The sequence below is a fragment of the Pongo pygmaeus genome, chromosome 13 (assembly GCF_028885625.2).
Source record: "Pongo pygmaeus isolate AG05252 chromosome 13, NHGRI_mPonPyg2-v2.0_pri, whole genome shotgun sequence".
Taxonomy (NCBI): domain Eukaryota; kingdom Metazoa; phylum Chordata; class Mammalia; order Primates; family Hominidae; genus Pongo; species Pongo pygmaeus.
This window is the reverse complement of record NC_072386.2, coordinates 111,148,950-111,167,437: the sequence shown is the minus strand read 5'-3', so window position 1 is coordinate 111,167,437 and position 18,488 is coordinate 111,148,950. Positions and strand designations below refer to the sequence as shown.

General features: G+C 43.3%; 1 protein-coding gene across 4 annotated transcripts in view; it reads left to right on the top strand.

Annotated features, from left to right (window-relative positions):
- The window catches only part of CDK5RAP2 (CDK5 regulatory subunit associated protein 2), a 183,965-nt gene that overhangs the window by 2,689 nt on the left and 162,788 nt on the right, over nucleotides 1–18,488 (top strand). For all 4 annotated transcript variants that reach the window (XM_054502815.2, XM_054502812.2, XM_054502816.2 and 1 more), the window contains exons 2-3: nucleotides 1,864–1,931; nucleotides 5,509–5,576. In XM_054502815.2, the coding sequence (XP_054358790.1) occupies nucleotides 1,864–1,931; nucleotides 5,509–5,576 (136 nt within the window). The remainder of the gene's footprint in view (nucleotides 1–1,863; nucleotides 1,932–5,508; nucleotides 5,577–18,488) is intronic.

The following is an 18,488-nucleotide window of genomic DNA, read 5'->3' as shown; positions in this document are numbered from 1 at the left end:
ATCTGCAAAAGGTGATGTTTGAACTTGATTTTAGTTTTTAAAATTCAGTTTAGAAAATTGACTTTGTCCTTTTAGTGATGTTTATTGGAGGAAATTGAGAATTATATAACATTAAAAGGGAAGAAAACCTCTCATTTCCCTACTAATGATGATTTTTAATATTTTAGTGTATTTCCTTTGTCTTGTTATATATCTATAGCCCACCTATTTCCAAAACGGACTTGGGGTGACTTCAGTATTTATGTACTGTATATATTTGTTTTCGTAATTGAGGACATATTCTGTTTACGTTTTTTCATTTACCTTTATAGGAGACACTTTTTTTTCAAAATTTTTTTTTTTTTTGAGACAGAGTCTCACTCTATCACCCAGGCTTGAGTGCGGTGGCGTGATCTCAGCTCACTTCAACCTCTGCCTCCCGGATTCAAGTGATTCTCCTGCCTCAGCCTCTCAAGTAACTAGGACTACAGGCATCTGCCACAATGCCCAGCTAATTTTTGTATTTTTATTAGAGGTGGGGTTTTACCATGTTGGCCAGGCTGGTCTCGAACTCCTGATCTCAAGTGATGCACCGGCCTTGGCCTCCCAAAATACTGGGATTATAGGCATGAGTCACTGCACCTGGCCCGGACACATTTTTTTTGTGATCATTTTCTTGATGTTGGAATTTTATGATATTTCCAATTTTTTGCCTGTTTTTGATCTTGAAGGTACATTCCAACTCCAAAGTTTGGTGGTCAGGCAAAATTGTCCTAGGAGCACAATGAATTTGGATTTAGAGGCATGGAAAGAGCAAATTGCCAAGAAGTCAAGCGGAGTTTCCATCAACTCCTACTTTACAGTGTGGGATAGGGAAGTATTCGTGGGGGTTGGACATAAAAGACCTGGCTTCTGGACCTGGCTCTCCACAGAACCGCCATGTGACCCTGGCTAAGACAGTAAAATTGTCTGGGCCTTGGGGCCTTCTTTTGAAAAATGTGTGCACCCTCAGGGAATTAGGCAATTCTAATGATGGTAAATCTTTTATAAATTGTAAAGCACTGTAGGTTTCAAGGCAACATGATATTTTGCTCCCATTTGTGGAGTACCCACAATATACTGGTACCTTGCTGTATCTTGTTTAATTGCCAATTACTCTGTGAGGTAGCTGCTGTTCTCCTTTTACAGTTGAAGAAAGTGAGGCTCAGAGAGATACATGGCAGAGCTTAGAATAGATCAGGGTAGTGTCTTTTGTGTCACACCACACCTCCTATTGTGGGTTAGTTTTCTGTCAATGTCTCCAGATCCTCACTGAATGTATTTATGTAATTCAACCAGGACAACTTCTTGGATCAGTGAATTTTGCATTGTTTGACATTCTTAAAACATCTAAATTGGTGTCTGATTCCCAGAGGTGGTGATAGGCATATTAGTAGTCATAATGATAATAGTAACAACAACAATAGTTGCCATTTACTGAACACTTACTATGTGCTTTGTGTTTATATACATGAACGAATTTAATTTTTACAGAGAGGGCATGGTATCCCCATGTACCAGATTAAGAAGGTGAGACTCAGAAACATAAGTATCTTGTACTTGTCACAGTGCCTGTGCCACTAGCACATATTTGGCACACAGAACATTTGATGTATGACTGAATGAATGACATTACTGAAGGTCACTTAGCTATCAAGTGTTGGAGCTGGAACTCAGCCCCAAAGCCTGAGCTCTTAACCTCTGTGTGCTTCATGCCACATAGGTAGCCCAGCTGTGTGCATCCCTCCTGGCCATGGGATGATTGTCATGTGCAGTCCAGACGGTCTTAGCAGTCTCTGTTGTTCAAACATTAGCTCATATCTTATCTCATGTGTTCTCTCCTAGTGGCCTTGTTCCCAGTGTACCAGATGACCTGGATGGCATCAACCCCAATGCTGGGTTGGGAAATGGTGGTAAGTACACAAAACCAGGCATTCTCTTGAGTAAAGAACATGGAAAGTAGACATTAGACCATGAGCATCTTGAGCTTTCATATCTCTGGGGCCCAGAGGCTTCCCTGAACTGGCACACAGTAGGTGCTCAGTATTTTTTGTATATATTGATTTGCTCTCCACCTCCTTTCATAAACACTGGACTAGAGGAATTGTTGTCCTTTTGGCCATACTTCATGAGTTTCATTTGTTGCTACTAAAGCTATAGGGATTCAGTGAGCATTTGCTGAACTGAACAACTGCACAGAGGCTGGACATTGAATTGGCGGCTAGGCCAGTGGCTGGAGGCCCAGGAGAGCTGCCATCTGGACTCTAGCATGCCAAGGCCTTCCTGGCAGGCTGCTGGATCCTGTTTGCCGGCTGAGGCCCCGCATTCCTACACGGGCCTGCCCTTTGGAGACAAATAGCTGGTTAGACCACAGGAGACGGCTCTGAGTAAATAAGTAGCGTATTGTGTTTAAGCTGGATTATGAGGAGACTTTGCAGTTTGGGTCTAGCTAAGCATTCTTCATAATTTTTATTTCTGAAAAAAGTGAATGCTTAAGCGTCTCTGTGGGTAGTGCTAGTTTTTGCAAAATATCTCTAAGATATTTTGACTTGTTTTTTTTTTTCTCTTCTCCACAGTGCTGAGATATGTGCAAAAGGAGGGAGATTTTGGAGCAGACAGGAAAAGAGTCCCAAGATTTATTTCTGGAAAATCCCTTAACTTACAGGGCACCTTCATGTTTTCCTGAGGAACCTATTAACTTTTACTTTATTTTTACTTTTTATTTTTTTGAGACAGGGTCTTGCCCTGTCACCCAGGCTGGGAGTGCAGAGGTGCGATCATGCATACTGCAGCCTTGATCTCTTGGACTGAAGCGATTCTCCCATCTCACTCTCCCTAGTATCTGGGACTACAGGCGTGTGCCACGACACCCGGCTAATTTTTGTATTTTTTGTAGGACGGTTTTGCCATGTTGCCCAGGCTGGTCTCGAATTCCTGGACTCAAGCGATCCACCTGCCTCAGCTTCCCGAAGGGCTGGGATTACAGGCATGAGCCACTGCACTCATTGGCAGCTTTTACTTTAAATGCAAAATCCAACAAGTCTGATTTGAGATGGAGTCTCGCTCTGTTGCCCAGGCAGGAGTGCAGTGGTGCGATCTCGGCTCACCGCAACCTCCGCCTCGTGGGTTCAAGCAATTCTTCTGCCTCAGCCTCCCTAGTAGCTGGGATTATAGACACGCGCCACCACGCCCAGCTAATTTTTGTATTTTTAGTTGAGACGGAGTTCACCATGTTGGCCAGGCTGGTCTCGAACTTCTGACCTCAGGTGATCCGCCCGCCTCAGCCTCCCAAAGTGCTGGGATTACAGGCATGAGCCACCGTGCCGGCCCAGCCTATTTCTTAATTTAGCCGATAGTATACATTTGCTTCATGCCAGACTCTGGGCTCAGTGCTAAAATTCAACCTCAAACGTGGTTACTGTTAAGCTGAGAAGACAGACAAACCCTTATGAGAAATTGTATGGTCAGTGTCAGGAGCAAAGATGTATCAAGTGCTGTGAGAGGGGATTAAAGGGAGATTTCCTCTGATGTGGAGGTGGGTCAGGCTAGAGTTTCCCAAGAAATTGATATTGGAGCAGAGACCTGAATAAGTCAGATGTAGGTAAGGAAAAAGGAGGGGATGAGCATCCCAGACACAGGTGAGGGCATGGCCTGTTTGAGGAACAGGAAAATAAACTAGCGTGCCCTTCACAGTCTGCCCTGCCCACTCCTTAGCCTCTTTTCTGCTAAGTGGTTTCCAAACACCATGCCCAGTCCCGCCTCTGTGCTTTTGCCTGGGCTGTCTCTCCTTCCTTTTGTTCCTCATCTGCCCAGTGCCTGCTTGCTCCCACTTTAAGACTCAGCTCAAAGCTCACCACCCTTTTTGGCTCTCCCCAGGCTGACTAAGTTGTACTTTCCTCTCTCAACATTGGGTATTTCACTTCATCTCATCTCATTTCATTTATTCCTGTGGGCTACTTTTAAAGTATCGGAATCAGACTAGTTCTCACCCACCTATACTCCTTCCATCCTACTCCAGACCACCATGATCTGCGGCCTAGATTATCCCAATATTCTAACTGGTTTCCCTGTTTCTCTCCTAAGCCCCTTACAGTCTGTTCTCAGAAAGGCAGCCAGAGGGAGCCTGTAGAAACCTAAGTCGAATCATCTTACTCCTTAGCTGCAAAACTTCCAGCAGCTCCTCAGAGTCCTTAGAAGAGCCTAAAAACCGTATATAGTCTGTCCCCGTTTACCTCTCTCACCTCCTGTCCTGCTGTCCCCCTTTGTTTATTGAGCTCCAGCCTATTGGCCTCTTGACTGTTCCCCAGACCCACTGGGGACCGTGCTTCCACCTCACGCTTCTCCCTGAACGTGGAGAATTCTCCCCCAGGTAACTGGTCCTTTCTCTTCAAGTCTGCCCAGATGTCACCTTCTCATGGAGACCTTCCTTAACCACCTTCCCTAAAACAGCAGTCCTCACCCCATGCCTCCTATTTCCTATCCTTATCTACTTTATTTTTCTCCATAACATTTATCACCTTTTAACATATTATGCAGTTGTTCTTTTGTTTTGTTTATTGTGTTTCTTCCCTCTAGACTATCGGCTGCATTTGTTTGTTTCCTGATGTTTCCACATCCAGAAAGGGGCCTAGCAGAAAGTGGATTCTCATTGCATATATTTTGGAAGAATGAACTTATTCACTCAGTGCACATTTACTGAACACCTACAAAGTGCCACGGGCTTTATTCAGCCTGATAACAGTTAGTTTAGATCTCCATCCTGCCCACTCGATAGGGAACCTTTTGGATGCAGGATTAGTGTCTCCTTCACCATTGTTTCCTCAGCACGCAGGATGGGGCTTGGCACCAAGTAGGTGTGTAATACATGTTCAGTTAAAGACGCTGCGGAGAGATTTGGATATTGCCATAGTCTTTAAAACAGGTCAGCAGTTTCCGGTCCACTGCTTGCTTTTGAAAATAAACTTTTATTGGAACACAACCACTTTGTTTATGGATTGTTTGTGGCTGTTTTTGTGTGACAACAGAGGATTTGAGTAGTTGTGACAGATTTTAGGCTTTGTGTATGGCCCACAAAGCCTAAAATATTGTCTGGCGTTTTAAGAAAAAGTTTGCCAACCCCTGCTGTCAAGTCAGTTTGATGTGCTTTGTTGTAATTACTGACATGAGAAGATGACACTGTTCAGTAAGGTAATTTCATGAAATAAGGAAGTACATATCAGGACAGTCTGCTTTGCAAAATGCCTGAAGCGTTTGCTGGGTTCATCCTCTGATGTGTGCATTGTTACTTTGGGGTTAGTTTAAGTAATTTGTAAATTAATGGTTTAGAGCTTTCCCTGGAGTAAAATCAGTAAATCACAACAGACAGCAAGTACCAGCCGCGTGTACTGTGGAAGCAGTTCGTGTTGTTTTCCTCTCTGGGCTCTATTCCCCAATAGGAACACTGGGCAGTTTGCATGCTGTGACGTTTTCCTCTATTTTACCTTTTTACAGTGCTCCCAAATGTGTCAGAAGAAACAGTGTCTCCCACCAGAGCACGGAACATGAAGGACTTTGAAAATGTAAGTGGAAATACCAAATTACTGTCCCCAACAAATTGTGTCTGCTGCCACTGTCCAGCCAGACCCAGGAAAGCTGTGTTTCTTGAGATCTAAGTTCGGTGATGCCAGAGGCAGGGGGGTGCCATGTCTCATGGACATCTTCTGTGAGACTTTTACATACACATGCAGTCAGCCCTTTATACAAGGGCCAAATATAGGTTCTGACGGGATCAGCAGTTTTCAACTTTGGGTGAAACTTTTGGTTTTCAACTTTGGTTTTCAAGTTTGGTGTCTTTCTGGTGTCCTAAAGGTGAGGATGTTCCCATGTTGCACAGTTGAGGGGAGCTAACATTTGTCAAGGGCCTTACTATTACATAAGGCACGTTATTTATGGTCCCCTATTTGATGCTCACTGCAACCTTTGAGATATTTTGTATCATTCCCATTTTACAGGTAAGGAATCTTAAGACTAGGAGAGACTTGTTTATGGTCATATAATACATAAGTGTCAGAGTTGGGATTTGAATCCAGGTTTTTATTAATTCCAAAGCCATTATTCTTTCCACTGCGTTGTGCCTCCCTTTGCATTTTGTAGACTTTATCTTTGTTGCTGTTGAATGAAATGTGAGTAGCCTGTACCTAGTACTGTGTAGTTTTCTTTCTGAGAATGGATTACTTGGTGATAGATTTGGCTTCAATGCTTAATGTCTTCCAGCATTGTGTCTTTCATTTATTAGCAGAGGGGGTTTGTTGTCAAGTAACAGGAAAATAAGGTTATTTTCCCAATTCCAATTCTCTTTAACAAGTTACCTGTTCATTGCTCTCATTTATCATGGGAAGAATTAGACCCTTCTTCATTTGTAAGCAAATGAAATCCATACTATGCAAGACACAAGAGATATTTATCAGAGAGAAGATGGAGGACACAGAGAGAAGGACATTCCACAATTATGTTTCTTTCTCCCCGGTTGTCTTTACAGAACAGAGCAGTGCTGTCTCTGGATTTAATTTAGAATACTCATTACTGCTAATAGTTATCTGCAAACCACCAGTGACCAATTGAAGAAATGACTTGTCAGATCTCTAATGGAAACAAGTAATTTCTGAGCTTTGAGTTGTTATAATTTCAGCTGTACAACTTGATCTATGCTGTGGGGTCTGGGGCCTCAAACGAATGAGATTTGATTATTCTACATCGTGTATAATTAAAATATGCTTTACTATTAAATGGTTGTTCCTGTTTTATCATAAGAGTAATGACAGCTACTGTTTATTGAGCTCTTGCTCTGAGCTGGGCACTTTAAGTGCTAAGCTCTTTGTATATGTTACTTTAATATTAAAGCAGCTCTGCAAGATAGTTATTTCATTTTTGAAGGGCACTGTTTTACATTTTATTTCTAAATTGGAGAATTTCACAGAATATTAGAATTTTGGTTTCACATCGTTTATCTGCTTATTGAACTGAAAGGAATCCTAGAATTGAACACAACCCTCTTTATTATATATAGGAGAAACTGAGGCCCAGGGATGTGATGTGGCAAAATTGTTCTCAGAGGCAGTCTGTGCTGCCTAAGGCCCATTGGCTTCTGGAGCCAGGCTGCTTGTTTGTCCACTTCTCCTGGGTGCCCTGTGGCCAGTCACTTAACCTCTCTGTACTTCCCTCATTTTAACAATGGGCATGATAACAGTACCTACTTCATAGGATCGTTAGGAGGATTGAATGAGTGAATATTTGCAAAGCACAGAATACATTCTATGTGTTTGCCGTCATTGCTTCTTCCTTTTCTTACTGTTATTGTTATAATTACTGTTATTTTTTTTCCACTCTGCCATGTGATTCAAGTTCCCCTTGTTCAGATGTGTTCTTGATGACCTAAATCCTGTTTTACTTGAAGGTGAGGGAGAGCCTTCTATACCAACATGTTTCAGGATTTATGTTTTTTTCTTTATGACTGTAGTCCTTTGGCTGCTGTTAGGTTTTTATGGCATTAATACTTTTATTGTAGCATTTTCAAGAGCAAATTCTGCAGCCGGAATTGAAATGGCCACACTGTTCTCGATGTCTCCCTTTCAGGTCTTTATGAGTCACTGAAATTTTTCATTTGGCCTGAGTTACAAAATGCATGATCTGTATGTAGTGGTAGTCTGAACTTTCTGTGGGATGCTTATAGGAAATGCTCTTGGCATCTAAAGCTAATTTTAAGAGCATGCATATTAAGGAGGAGGCTGAGATACTTTGGGTTTAAAGTGGAAACTCATGATTCGTCCTATTCTAGTCTCAGATGATTGATACCTAACGATCAGGAGTTGCATCTGGTTGGGGGCTGGCAACATATAGGTCACCTTCTGGTTTTCCTGAGAGTTCATCCATTTAATAAACATTTTTTAACATATGCCACTGTGCCAGGCTGTCTGCCAGGGGGAATCTGCAGTGAATTAAGACCGGGTAAGTCCCCCTGTCCAGAGGCTCACAGTCTGATTGGGAGGATGGATAGGAAAATAGTGCAGGGACAGAGGTAAGTCTAGGGTGCTGTGGGGCCACAGAGGAGGGGCTATGACTCGGGGTTCAGAGAAGCCTCTGGAGGAGATGTTGCCTGAGTTGGGTCATCAGGGACAGGTATGGATTGGTCAAGTGGGGAGAGCTAGGGAGCATCCCAGGCATGAGGACTCACATGTGCAAATGTAGAGAGAGGCATGACAGGGTTGGATGAGTTCAGGGAGCTGTAAGTTCCCTGAACTTACAGGCTGGAAGGAGGCTGTGTGAGGGGAGTTGAGAGAAGTGAGGCCGTTGAAGCAGGCAGGGGCCAGCTCCTGCAGGTTCTTGAATGTTACACTGCTTTGTTTGGTTTTTGCCCTGAAGATGAAAGGGAACCAGCAATGGATTTTAATCTGGGGAGGGAAATGACCAGAATTGTGCTTTCAAAAGCTTACCAGGCTGGTGACTATGAGAAGAGTTTGGAGGGGGGCAAGGCTGGTGGTAAGGTGATGAGTTAAAAGGCTGCTGTGGTGTTTTGGGCCCAAAGGGAGGAATGTGGAGCTAAGGGCATGGAATGAAGGGATATTTAGAATGGAGTTAATTTGAGAGCTGGAGGAGCTCTAGGAGTCATCTCTTCCAGTCCTTTCATTTGACATGTGGGGACTCTGAAGCCCAGACAGGGGTAGGGACTTATTCAGCTTTGAACCCAGGTCTTCTATCAGAGGAATTCCTATTTCATTTGACTGTTCTGTGCAAGTACTCACTCTGGCATGTGAAAACCACATGTCTTCTTTTTGGTCTTTAAACTGGTAATCCATTGTCTAATATCCTCATTAGCTGTGGATATAATCACCTGTATGGCAGGCCTTATGGTAGGAAGTAGGTAAATCAGTTGCTCTTCTATGGGAGCCTGTCTTATTGGTCTTCCCTCCCTAGACCAGAGGAGGCCTCACGGAGGCAGCATTTTGTGAAGGCCTATACCTGTTGTGACTTGTTCTGGACACTAGTATCTCTCTCTCCCTTTAAAAAACATGTTTTTTGGGTGAGTAGGGAAGACCCAGAATCTGGTACAACATATGCTGTCCAAGTAGCTATCTTTGTGAACATATGGAAGAGTTTAATCTTGGCTTTTGACAGGGAATGACATGGATAACTTTCCATTCTCAATACTCATGGATGGCATTATTATTGGCTGTGTAATATTAAATCAAGGCTTACTAAAAGGGATAGATTGAGCCATAATTTATATAACCTTACTGTGGGACATTTCAGGTTGTTTCTAATTTCTCACTTTTATAAACAAAGCTGTGATGAATTTCCTTGTGCATATATCTTTTTATAGTTATGTGATTTTTTTTTTTTTTTTTTTTTTTTTTTGAGACAGAGTCTCGCTCTGTTGCCCGGGCTGGAGTGGAGTGGCACGATCTTGGCTCACTGCAGCCTCCGCCTCCCGGGTTCAAGCGATTCTCCTGCTCTAGCCTCCCTAGTAGCTGGGATTACAGGCGTATGCCACCATGCCTGGCTAATTTTTTGTATTTTTAGTACAGACGGGGTTTCACTGTGTTAGCCAGGATGGTCTCATCATGTTAGCCAGGATGGTCTTGATCTCCTGACCTTGTGATCCGCCTGCCTCGGCCTCCCAAAGTGCTGGGACTACAGGCGTGAGCCACCACGCCTTGCTGAGTGATTTTTTTTTTAAGGGTACATTCCTAGAAATGAGATTTCTGGATGTCGGAGATATTAAGCATAACTTACATGCAATAAACAATAGATACTATGGAATAGGATTTGTTATGTCTAGCAGCTTCCTTTCTAAGGAATTGAAAGAATTCTTAGCCAGGTGTGGCTGAAACAATTGCTTGTATCCTGTCCACACCTGGTCTCCTTATCTTTTGCTGTTCTTATCTTATACCCACCTGCCCTGAGATGTTGGCATTCTTGCATTGAGGCCCTTATTCCTGTTGTTGAAAATTCTTGGCCTCAGCCGAGGCAGTTGGTCAAATTTGAGTGTTTTGTTTATGGTTTCACTAGGAGGTTTGCATCTTTAAATTTGCTATAATATGTTGTGGGTTACTTACTACCAGATCATAGCTCCCTCACCTTCCACCCCTGCCCCACTTGTATGGCCCCGAAGCTTTCAGAAGCACCATGGTGTGTAGATACGACATGGATTTGAGAATGATGAGGACTGGGTTTCATGCTTGGCCCTGCCACTTACTGACCTGTGGCCTTAAATGGGTTGCTTCTAAAACCTCATGTGTAAAGTGGGGCTACTGCTGTCTTTCCTTCAGTTATTAATTAGGTAAGGTATGGAAAGCACCTAGCATGATGCTTGGTGCATAGAGGGTACTCATTAAATGCTGATGTCTGCTTTAATCCAAAGATTCTGTTGACTACAACCACTGCCCTGGGTTCTGCCGCCATCAGTGTTCAGTTTCTGTACATCCCTCTGTGATGTTTCTTTGACCTTGGAATAAAATCCCTAACCTTGGTCCACGAGAACCTGCCCTGTGTGATCGGCAGCTTCCTGTCTTTCTGAACTCAGCATACTCCTCTCCCCATTGTACACTGGTCTAGCCACACAGGCTGCTCTTCCTCAGCCACACCCAGCTTGTCCCCATGCCAGGGCCTTCATGCATGCTTCACCCTCTGTCTGGACACCCTTTCTCCCTTTCCTTGAGTGGCAGGCCCCTGGACCTTCTTGCCTCAGCTTGAATGTGACCTTGTTAGAGAGGCTACCCCTAACTCCCTTCTCAACTCATGATTCTGTCTTCTAGCAAGTACTCAGCATCCTGTCTCTCCCACCATGACTCTTGTGACAGTTTGTGATTATTTCTTTATTAGTGTACTTGCTTAACGTGTGTCTCTACTCAATGTCTGGTACTCAACGCTGAACTTAACAATATCGTAGGCACCTAATATTTGTTGGTTGAATGAATGTGTGACCTTGTATGGAATACTAAAGCTCTGAATTTTGGTTACTTTATCTGTAAAACTGGGAAAAAACGTTTATCTGAGGCTTGTGGTGAGGAGTTAAACAGCATTCTAGGATAGTGCCTGCTATACCAGATCTTTAGCAAACAGGGCGGCTGCTGTGGTTATTGTTACTAAAGTGGCTGGAGAGGAGATATGCCTAGAGACACATCTAGAGGCAGACAGTTTATAATGAGGATGGGGGCATGCAGGGCCAGAGTCAGGAAAGCAAGCAGTAATGAGGGCAAGGTGAGGCTGAGTGGGAGAATGAGGGTGAACTTAGAACGTGGCAGGAGTGTAAGAATTGTGTGGGATGCCGCTCAGTGGAAGTGGCTGAAGACCAGGTCTGTAGCTGGCAGAGCGAGTGTCATAGCCACTTTCCACGGAGCTCTGTGCACAACATATAGCCTGATGGTGCTAGGGGTTTTTGCAGAGTTGAGTACTTGGAATCAAGTAGGGCTCATGGCTGTTGGGGTAAAAGTGTTAAGTACAGGGGTTCGTTTGTGTACTGGGATGGCCTGCTGGATTGAACGCTCTGAGTTCCCGTACCTCTCTCTGCACGTCCTGGCCATGCCCTCCAAAAACCTGGCCAGATGGAGGGCTGAGTAGTGTAAATTTTAACAATCTTTTTGAAGGCCATTTGGAAAGAGATTTTGATAGTCATAAATATAAAATTACTCTTGAGCCCAATAATCCATTTTGGGGAAATTGATACTAGGGAAACAACCCAGTAGAAGGAATAAAGCTCTGTTGATGAAGGTATTTGTTGCCACATTGTGTATAATTGTGAAAAACTGGAAGGAAGGGAAATTATATTTTATATTTGTTATCTCTTTGCTTTTGACAAGCGTGTGTTGAGGATATTTCACAGATGAGGAAGCTGAGGTTGGAGAGATTAAACAACTTGCCCATGAGCTTAATGTGATTGAGAAGCAAAAAGAAGGCAAAATTCAAGCCTGGTCTTTCTGATTGTAAAGCTGGTCACTTTCCATGAGAGCACACTGAGTCCATCAGTGCACAGCAGAGAAATGGTTAAACAGTTGACTGTGAATCACTTCAGCGCAATGTAGTGCAGTTATTTCAACTGATAGTTTTGTGTAATTCTGCCATAATATGAAAAATACTTAAGAAATATTAAATGAAAGCAATGGAATATGCAAATTCACTTATGTTATAATTCTGCAAAAATGTGTATTCATGAGCAAAGGTTGAAAAGAATATGAAAATAGTTGATTTCATAAGGTAGTTAAATTCCAACTGGTGTTTGAGATTCAGTTTTAAATTTCTGTTATTGAGGCTGGGTGTGGTGGCTCACGCCTGTAATCCCAGCACTTTGGGAGACCAAGGCAGGGGAGGGGGATCGCTTGAACCCAGGAGTTGTGACCCAGCGTGGGTCACAAAGTGAGACCCCATTTCTACAAAAAAAATTAAAAAGTTAGCTGGGCATGGTGATGTGTGCTTGTGGTCCCAGCTACTTGGGAGGCTAAGGTGGGAGGATTGCTTGAGCCTGGGGGGTTGAGGCTGCAGTGAGCCATGAATGCACCACTGCACTCTAGCCTGAGCGACAGAGAGAGAGACCCTGTTTAAAAAAAAAATTCTGTTATTTCTCCAGTATTATTTATAAGATACTTACCTAGTAACAGTTTTCTTGATGATTTGAAGACACCAAGGAGAGTATCAGCATCAGAAATTGATTCCAAAGTATCCTCCCCTCTTTACTACCTCACTTAGCTGCTGTAGACAGTATTATCTTACATGTAGTATTGTTTACTAGAGATGAACTTTGGGTAGCCAAGTTCATGGTTTTTGTTATGCTAGGTGAGGTCTAATAGTTTTTGTACTTTCAAAAAGGTTAAAAAATTCATTGTGGCCCAAAGATCTGCTTATTGAGGGCCTGAGAAGTGAATTTTTTTTCTTTTTAAAAAAGGCTTTACTGTGTGTGTGTGTATACACATACCATTATTTAAGATAGACAATATCGGCTGGGTGCAGTGGCTCACATCTGTAATCCCAGCACTTTGGGAAGTCGAGGCGGGCATATCTCCTGGGGTCAGGAGTTTGAGACCAGCCTGGCCAACATGGTGAAACCCTGTCTCTACTAAAAATAAAAAAGTTAGCTGGGCATGGTGGCATGTGCCTGTAATCCCAGCTACTTGGGAGGCTAAGGCAGGGGAATCGCTTGAACCCGGAAGGCGAAGGTTGCAGTGAGCAGAGATCGCACCACTGCACTGCAACCTAGGTGACAGAGAGAGACTCTTGTCTCAAAAAAAAAAAAAAAAAAGACAATACCACCATCTATGTATGCAGACCAGAATACTTCCCTAGATGTAAAAATTTAAAAATTGATGACTTCATGGAGGAGAGATGCCATACTGTCTTCAGACTGTGAATGGGCTGGCAAGTGGAGCATAATCACAGGGTCAGCAACAGCCAGGATCGGCACAGACCATTCCTGGTCAATAGTGAGTGGAGAACACAGGCCTTGAGACAGCAATATGGGCGGGTTGGAGAAGATCTCTTCCCTTTAGCGGCTTGGTGTTGCCTTCACTCTACGTGATTTTTAACGCTATCCTGTGTTTCCTGCTTGCTAAGTGCAAGGCTCTGCCAGGTGCTTTAGCTCATTTAGTTGTCACAACACCCCTGTGAGGGGATTGACTTTATCCTCATTTTATAGATGAGCCAACACTGGACAAAGATGTTAAATAATTTTCCCAAGGTCACACAACGCAAAAGTAGCAGCTCTGGTAGTTTAGTCTGTTTCTGCTGGCCTGAGAGGTCTTGCTCTTAGCTCTTGCTGTCTTGGGTGGAAAGGTGATTTGGTAGGGTGAGCCTCAGTTTTGGAGGCCCAGGTTCTTGTGAGCCATTGAAACGGATAGCCAGAGTTAGGTGCACTTTGCTTAGATTTCAGTTGAGGTGGGGTGGGTTGGGGTTGCCCTGATTCCTTTTTCTGCTGTTGGTTTTTCTTCCCTTTTAGATGGAACTTCAGGCTAGACAAGGCTTTTGACAGAGAGAGGGCGTAGGAGGAAGCCAGAATGACTGGCTAGTAGCTCCTGCAAAATTTTTCCTGCCGCTAAGCTGGGGCCCTTCTCCAGTTTCAGAAAGTGCCACCCCGTAGTCATGTTGAGATATTTCCCATTTCAGATGGCTGCACTTCCACGGTAACACATGGCTTCCAAGGGCTGGAACGTGGCAAATACAGCCTTGCTTAGCTTCCTTTTGAGCATTAGGTTTCCAAGTCGTATTTGGTGGGTTTTATGTTTTGGGTATTTATTCCTACTGTATTGTAAGCTGTTTTCAGTTTTTCCACCTCAAGTTTTTTTTTTTTTTTTCTTGTTTCTCTTAAAGGGAAAAGTACACATGAGAAAAACAATGTTTTAAGTTCTTCGTTTTGTTTTTTGAGACAGAGTCTTGCTCTGTTGCCCAGGCTGGAGTGCAGTGGCCTGATCTCGGCTCACTGCAAGCTCCGCTTCCCAGGTTCACACCATTCTCCTGCCTCAGCCTCCCGATTAGCTAGGACTACAGGCGCCTGCCACCATGCTCGGCTAATTTTTTGTATTTTTAGTAGAGACGGGGTTTCATCGTGTTAGCCAGATGGTCTCGATCTCCTGACCTCGTGATCCACCTGCCTCGGCCTCCCAAAGTGCTAGGATTACAGGCGTGAGCCACCGCGCCCGGCCTCAATGTTTTAAATTCTTATGTTGTACTAGGCACTATATTAAACATTCTAATTAATTTCTTTTAATTCTTAGACTAGCTTTTTGAGATGGTTATAATAATCCCTTTTTTATAGATAGAGGAACTGAGGCATGTAGGAAAAGTGAACTTCATTAAGGCCATACAGCTAGTAAAGTGGTCTGGGTTGTATTTATTCATTAATTTGTTCACTCATTTAACAATTTGTTGAACGTCTGCTGTGTTCTAGATACTTGTTAAAACCTCGGAGGAAACAGCCGTGAAAGATTAAGTGGATTATATTCATGTAATAAACACGATAATAATAAACGTGCAAAGAGATGAGACGTATACAGATTGTGAAAAATTCTAGCAAGAAAGTAAGAGCTGTGCATTAGAGAGTGAGCTGGTTGGGTTCGTAGAGATGGGGCCCACTTTAGATGGTGTAGTTGGAGAGGCCCTCCCCAAGGCAGTGACATTGGAGCTGAGGTGGAAGGGATGAGATCGAGCCACCCTGGCAGACGCTGCAGAAAGAGCTTTGTAGGCAGACAAGGGCTTGGCTTATTTCAGGACTGGAAAGGAGGCCAGTGAGGCTGGAATATTGTGAAGAGGGGAGAAGATGATACCTGATAAGGTTGGAGAGGTGGACAGGGGCCAGATGATACAGCACTTTGTGGCTGTGGCAGGGAGTTTTATTCTAAGAATGATGGAAAAAAGAGCTAATAGAGGGTTTAACCAGGGAGTGATGTATACCAGATCTGTCTGAAGTCTAAGGAGGCTCTTAGTACATCACGCTGCCTTAAAGAAATTCTTTTTTTTTTTTTTTTTTTTTTGAGACGGAGTCTCGCTCTGTCGCCAGGCTGGAGTGCAGTGGTGCGATCTCGGCTCACTGCAAGCTCCGCCTCCCAGGTTCAAGCCATTCTCCTGCCTCAGCCTCCAGAGTAGCTGGGACTACAGGTGCACACCAGTACACCCAGCTAAGTTTTGTATTTTTAATGGAGACAGGGTTTCACCATGTTGGCCAGGATGGTCTCGATCTCTTGACCTCATGATCCGCCTTCCTTGGCCTCCCAAAGTGCTGGGATTACAGGCGTGAGTCACCGTGCCCAGCCTAAAAATTTTTTTAAAAAAGAATTTCTTGGCTGGGCACGGTGGCTCACGCCTGTAATCCCAGCACTTTGGGAGGCCGAGGCGGGCAAATCACCTGAGGTCAGGAGTTCGAGACCAGCCTGGCCAACATAGTGAAAACTCGTCTCTATCAAAACTACAAAAATTAGCCAGGTGTGGTGGTGGGCACCTGTAATCCCAGCTGCTCGGGAGGCTGAAGCAGGGAGAATCGCTTGAACCTGGATGGTGGAGGTTGCAGTGAGCCGAGATTGCACCACTGCACTCCAGCCTCAGCCACTCGAGTAGCTGGGACTACAGGTGAGTGCCACTATACCCGGCTAATTTTTAAAACATTTTTTGTAGAGAAGTGGTTTCGCCATGTTGCCCAGATTGGTCCTAAACTCCTGGGCTCAAGTGAGCCTTCCGGCTCTGCCTACCAAAGTGTTGGGATTACAGGTGTGAGCCACCCTGCCTGGCCAAGAAATTCTTAAATGTGTCTGTCCATCTATTCTGCCAACCGTTGGCTATTTAGTAACCATCTGTTGGGTTATAGTCTAGAGTGCACAAGGTGGTTATGGAATGGGGGTGGTAGAAAGCCAAGTATCCAGCTAGGACAATGCAGTATGGTCATTGCTCTGATAAAGTAGAGAGTGTGTGGAAACATGAAGAAGGATCCCCAGTCCAGCCTGGTAGTGGTATTCAGAGAAAACTGTGAGGGAAGTCGTACTAAGCAGAGAACTGAACTGGCCATGGTGGAAAAGATGGTGCTTGTATTTCATTTTATTCATTTGGGCCTGTCTGTTGTTTGCTGTGACCTTCTAAAGCCGTATTTTCCTTTGCCATATACAAAAATTTCTTTACCTATAAATAGGACAAATATTCTTTCAAGTGTTGTTAAGAATTTTAGCATTGTGTACAATGGGGGCATTCTAAGCAACCTCCATAAATATTTTATTGGTAGCTGAGTAACAGAATAAGGTTTCTCTTTATAGGAAGCATCTGGCGGGTTAGTCCTTTTTTGTTTGAATGAATGTTTTATGTGCTGTTTCCTTAAAAGGAGGTGCTAATGAACCTACCAGTTGTTTCTTGTGCTGTTCGTATTAACCACAAAATTGAAACCTTAAGTGTTAACAAGAGGGCCAAGGGTAGATAGTTTGAAAATATACTTAATGTGAAATATGCTTATTGGTTTCTTTTATTCAGTCATAAAATTTTATTTATGGGCCGGGTGTGGTGGGTCACGCCTGTAATCCCAGCACTTTGGGAGGCTGAGGCGTGTGGATCGCCTGAGGTCAGGAGTTCAAGACCAGCCTGGCCAACATGGTGAAACCCCGTCTCTACTAAAAATAAAAAAATTAGCTGGGCGTGGTGACACACGCCTGTAATCCCAGCTACTTGGGAGACTGAGGCAGGAGAATCGCTTGAACCTGGGAGGCGGAGGTTGCAGTGAGCTGAGATCGTACCACTGCACTCCAGCCTGGGTGACAGAGCGAGACTCTGTCTCAAAAAAAAAAAGTATTTACTAAAAAGAATATGATATGCTATTAAAAATTATTTTTTAAAAAGCTGAAAAAAATATGTGATGAGTGTTTATGTGTGAAGATGTACTAGCATCCAAGTGTAGCTTTTCACATTTTGCCCTATTTCATTTTAGTTATTTTAAAAATCAGCTTTATTGAGATATAATTTACATAAAATAAAATGCACCAATTTTAGGTGTTGGATGAACTTTGACAGATGTATATTCCCTTGTAATCACTATTGTAATCTATATGTATGTATGTATGATTATAGTTTTTTATATGTGTGTGTAGTTCTTGGCACATGGAATGATCACCACAATCAGAATATAGAACAGTTCCATAATACCAACAACTTCCCTTTTTTTTTTTAACTTATTTGTGGTCAAATCCTCTCTTCACCCCAAGCCTGTGGCAACTAATGCCCTCTTCTCTGTCCTTGTAATTTTGCTTTTCCCAGAATGTCGTATAAATGGAATCATACAGTATGTAATCTTTTCAGACTGTCTTCTTTGCCGCAGCATAATGTCTTTGAATTTTATTCACGTTGTGTGTTTCATAGTTGCTGAGCACTATTCTGTCATATGGATGTCTACTGTATATCCATTCACCCTCTGAGGGACGTAAGAGTTTCTCCCAGCTTTTGGTGATTATTAATAAAGCTGCAGTAAACATTTATGTACAGGTTTTTTTGTGTGAACATAAGTTTTCATGTCTCTAGGATAAATACGTAGGAGTGGAATTGTTGAGTCACATGTTAAGTATAGTTTTTTTTGGAAGAAATTGCCAAACTATATCTAGAGTGTCTGTGGCATTTTGCATTTCCATCAGCAGAGTATGAGAACCCCATTTATTCTACATCAGTACTTGGTATTATCAATTAAAAAATTTTATTTTACCAGGCACAGTGGCTCACATATTCCAGCATTTTGGGAGGCCCAGTCCTCTCATTTAACAGATATGGAAGCTGAGGTCCACAGAGAAGTGATCTGCCAGGCCAGGCGGGGTGGCTCACGCCTGTAATCCGAGCACTTTGGGAGGCCAAGGCGGGCGGATCACTTGATGTCAAGAGTTCGAGACCAGCCTGGCCAACATGGTGAAACCTCGTCTCTATTAAAAAAAAATACAAAAACTTATCCGAGCGTGGTGGTATGTGCCTGTAATCCCAGCTACTCAGGAGGCTGA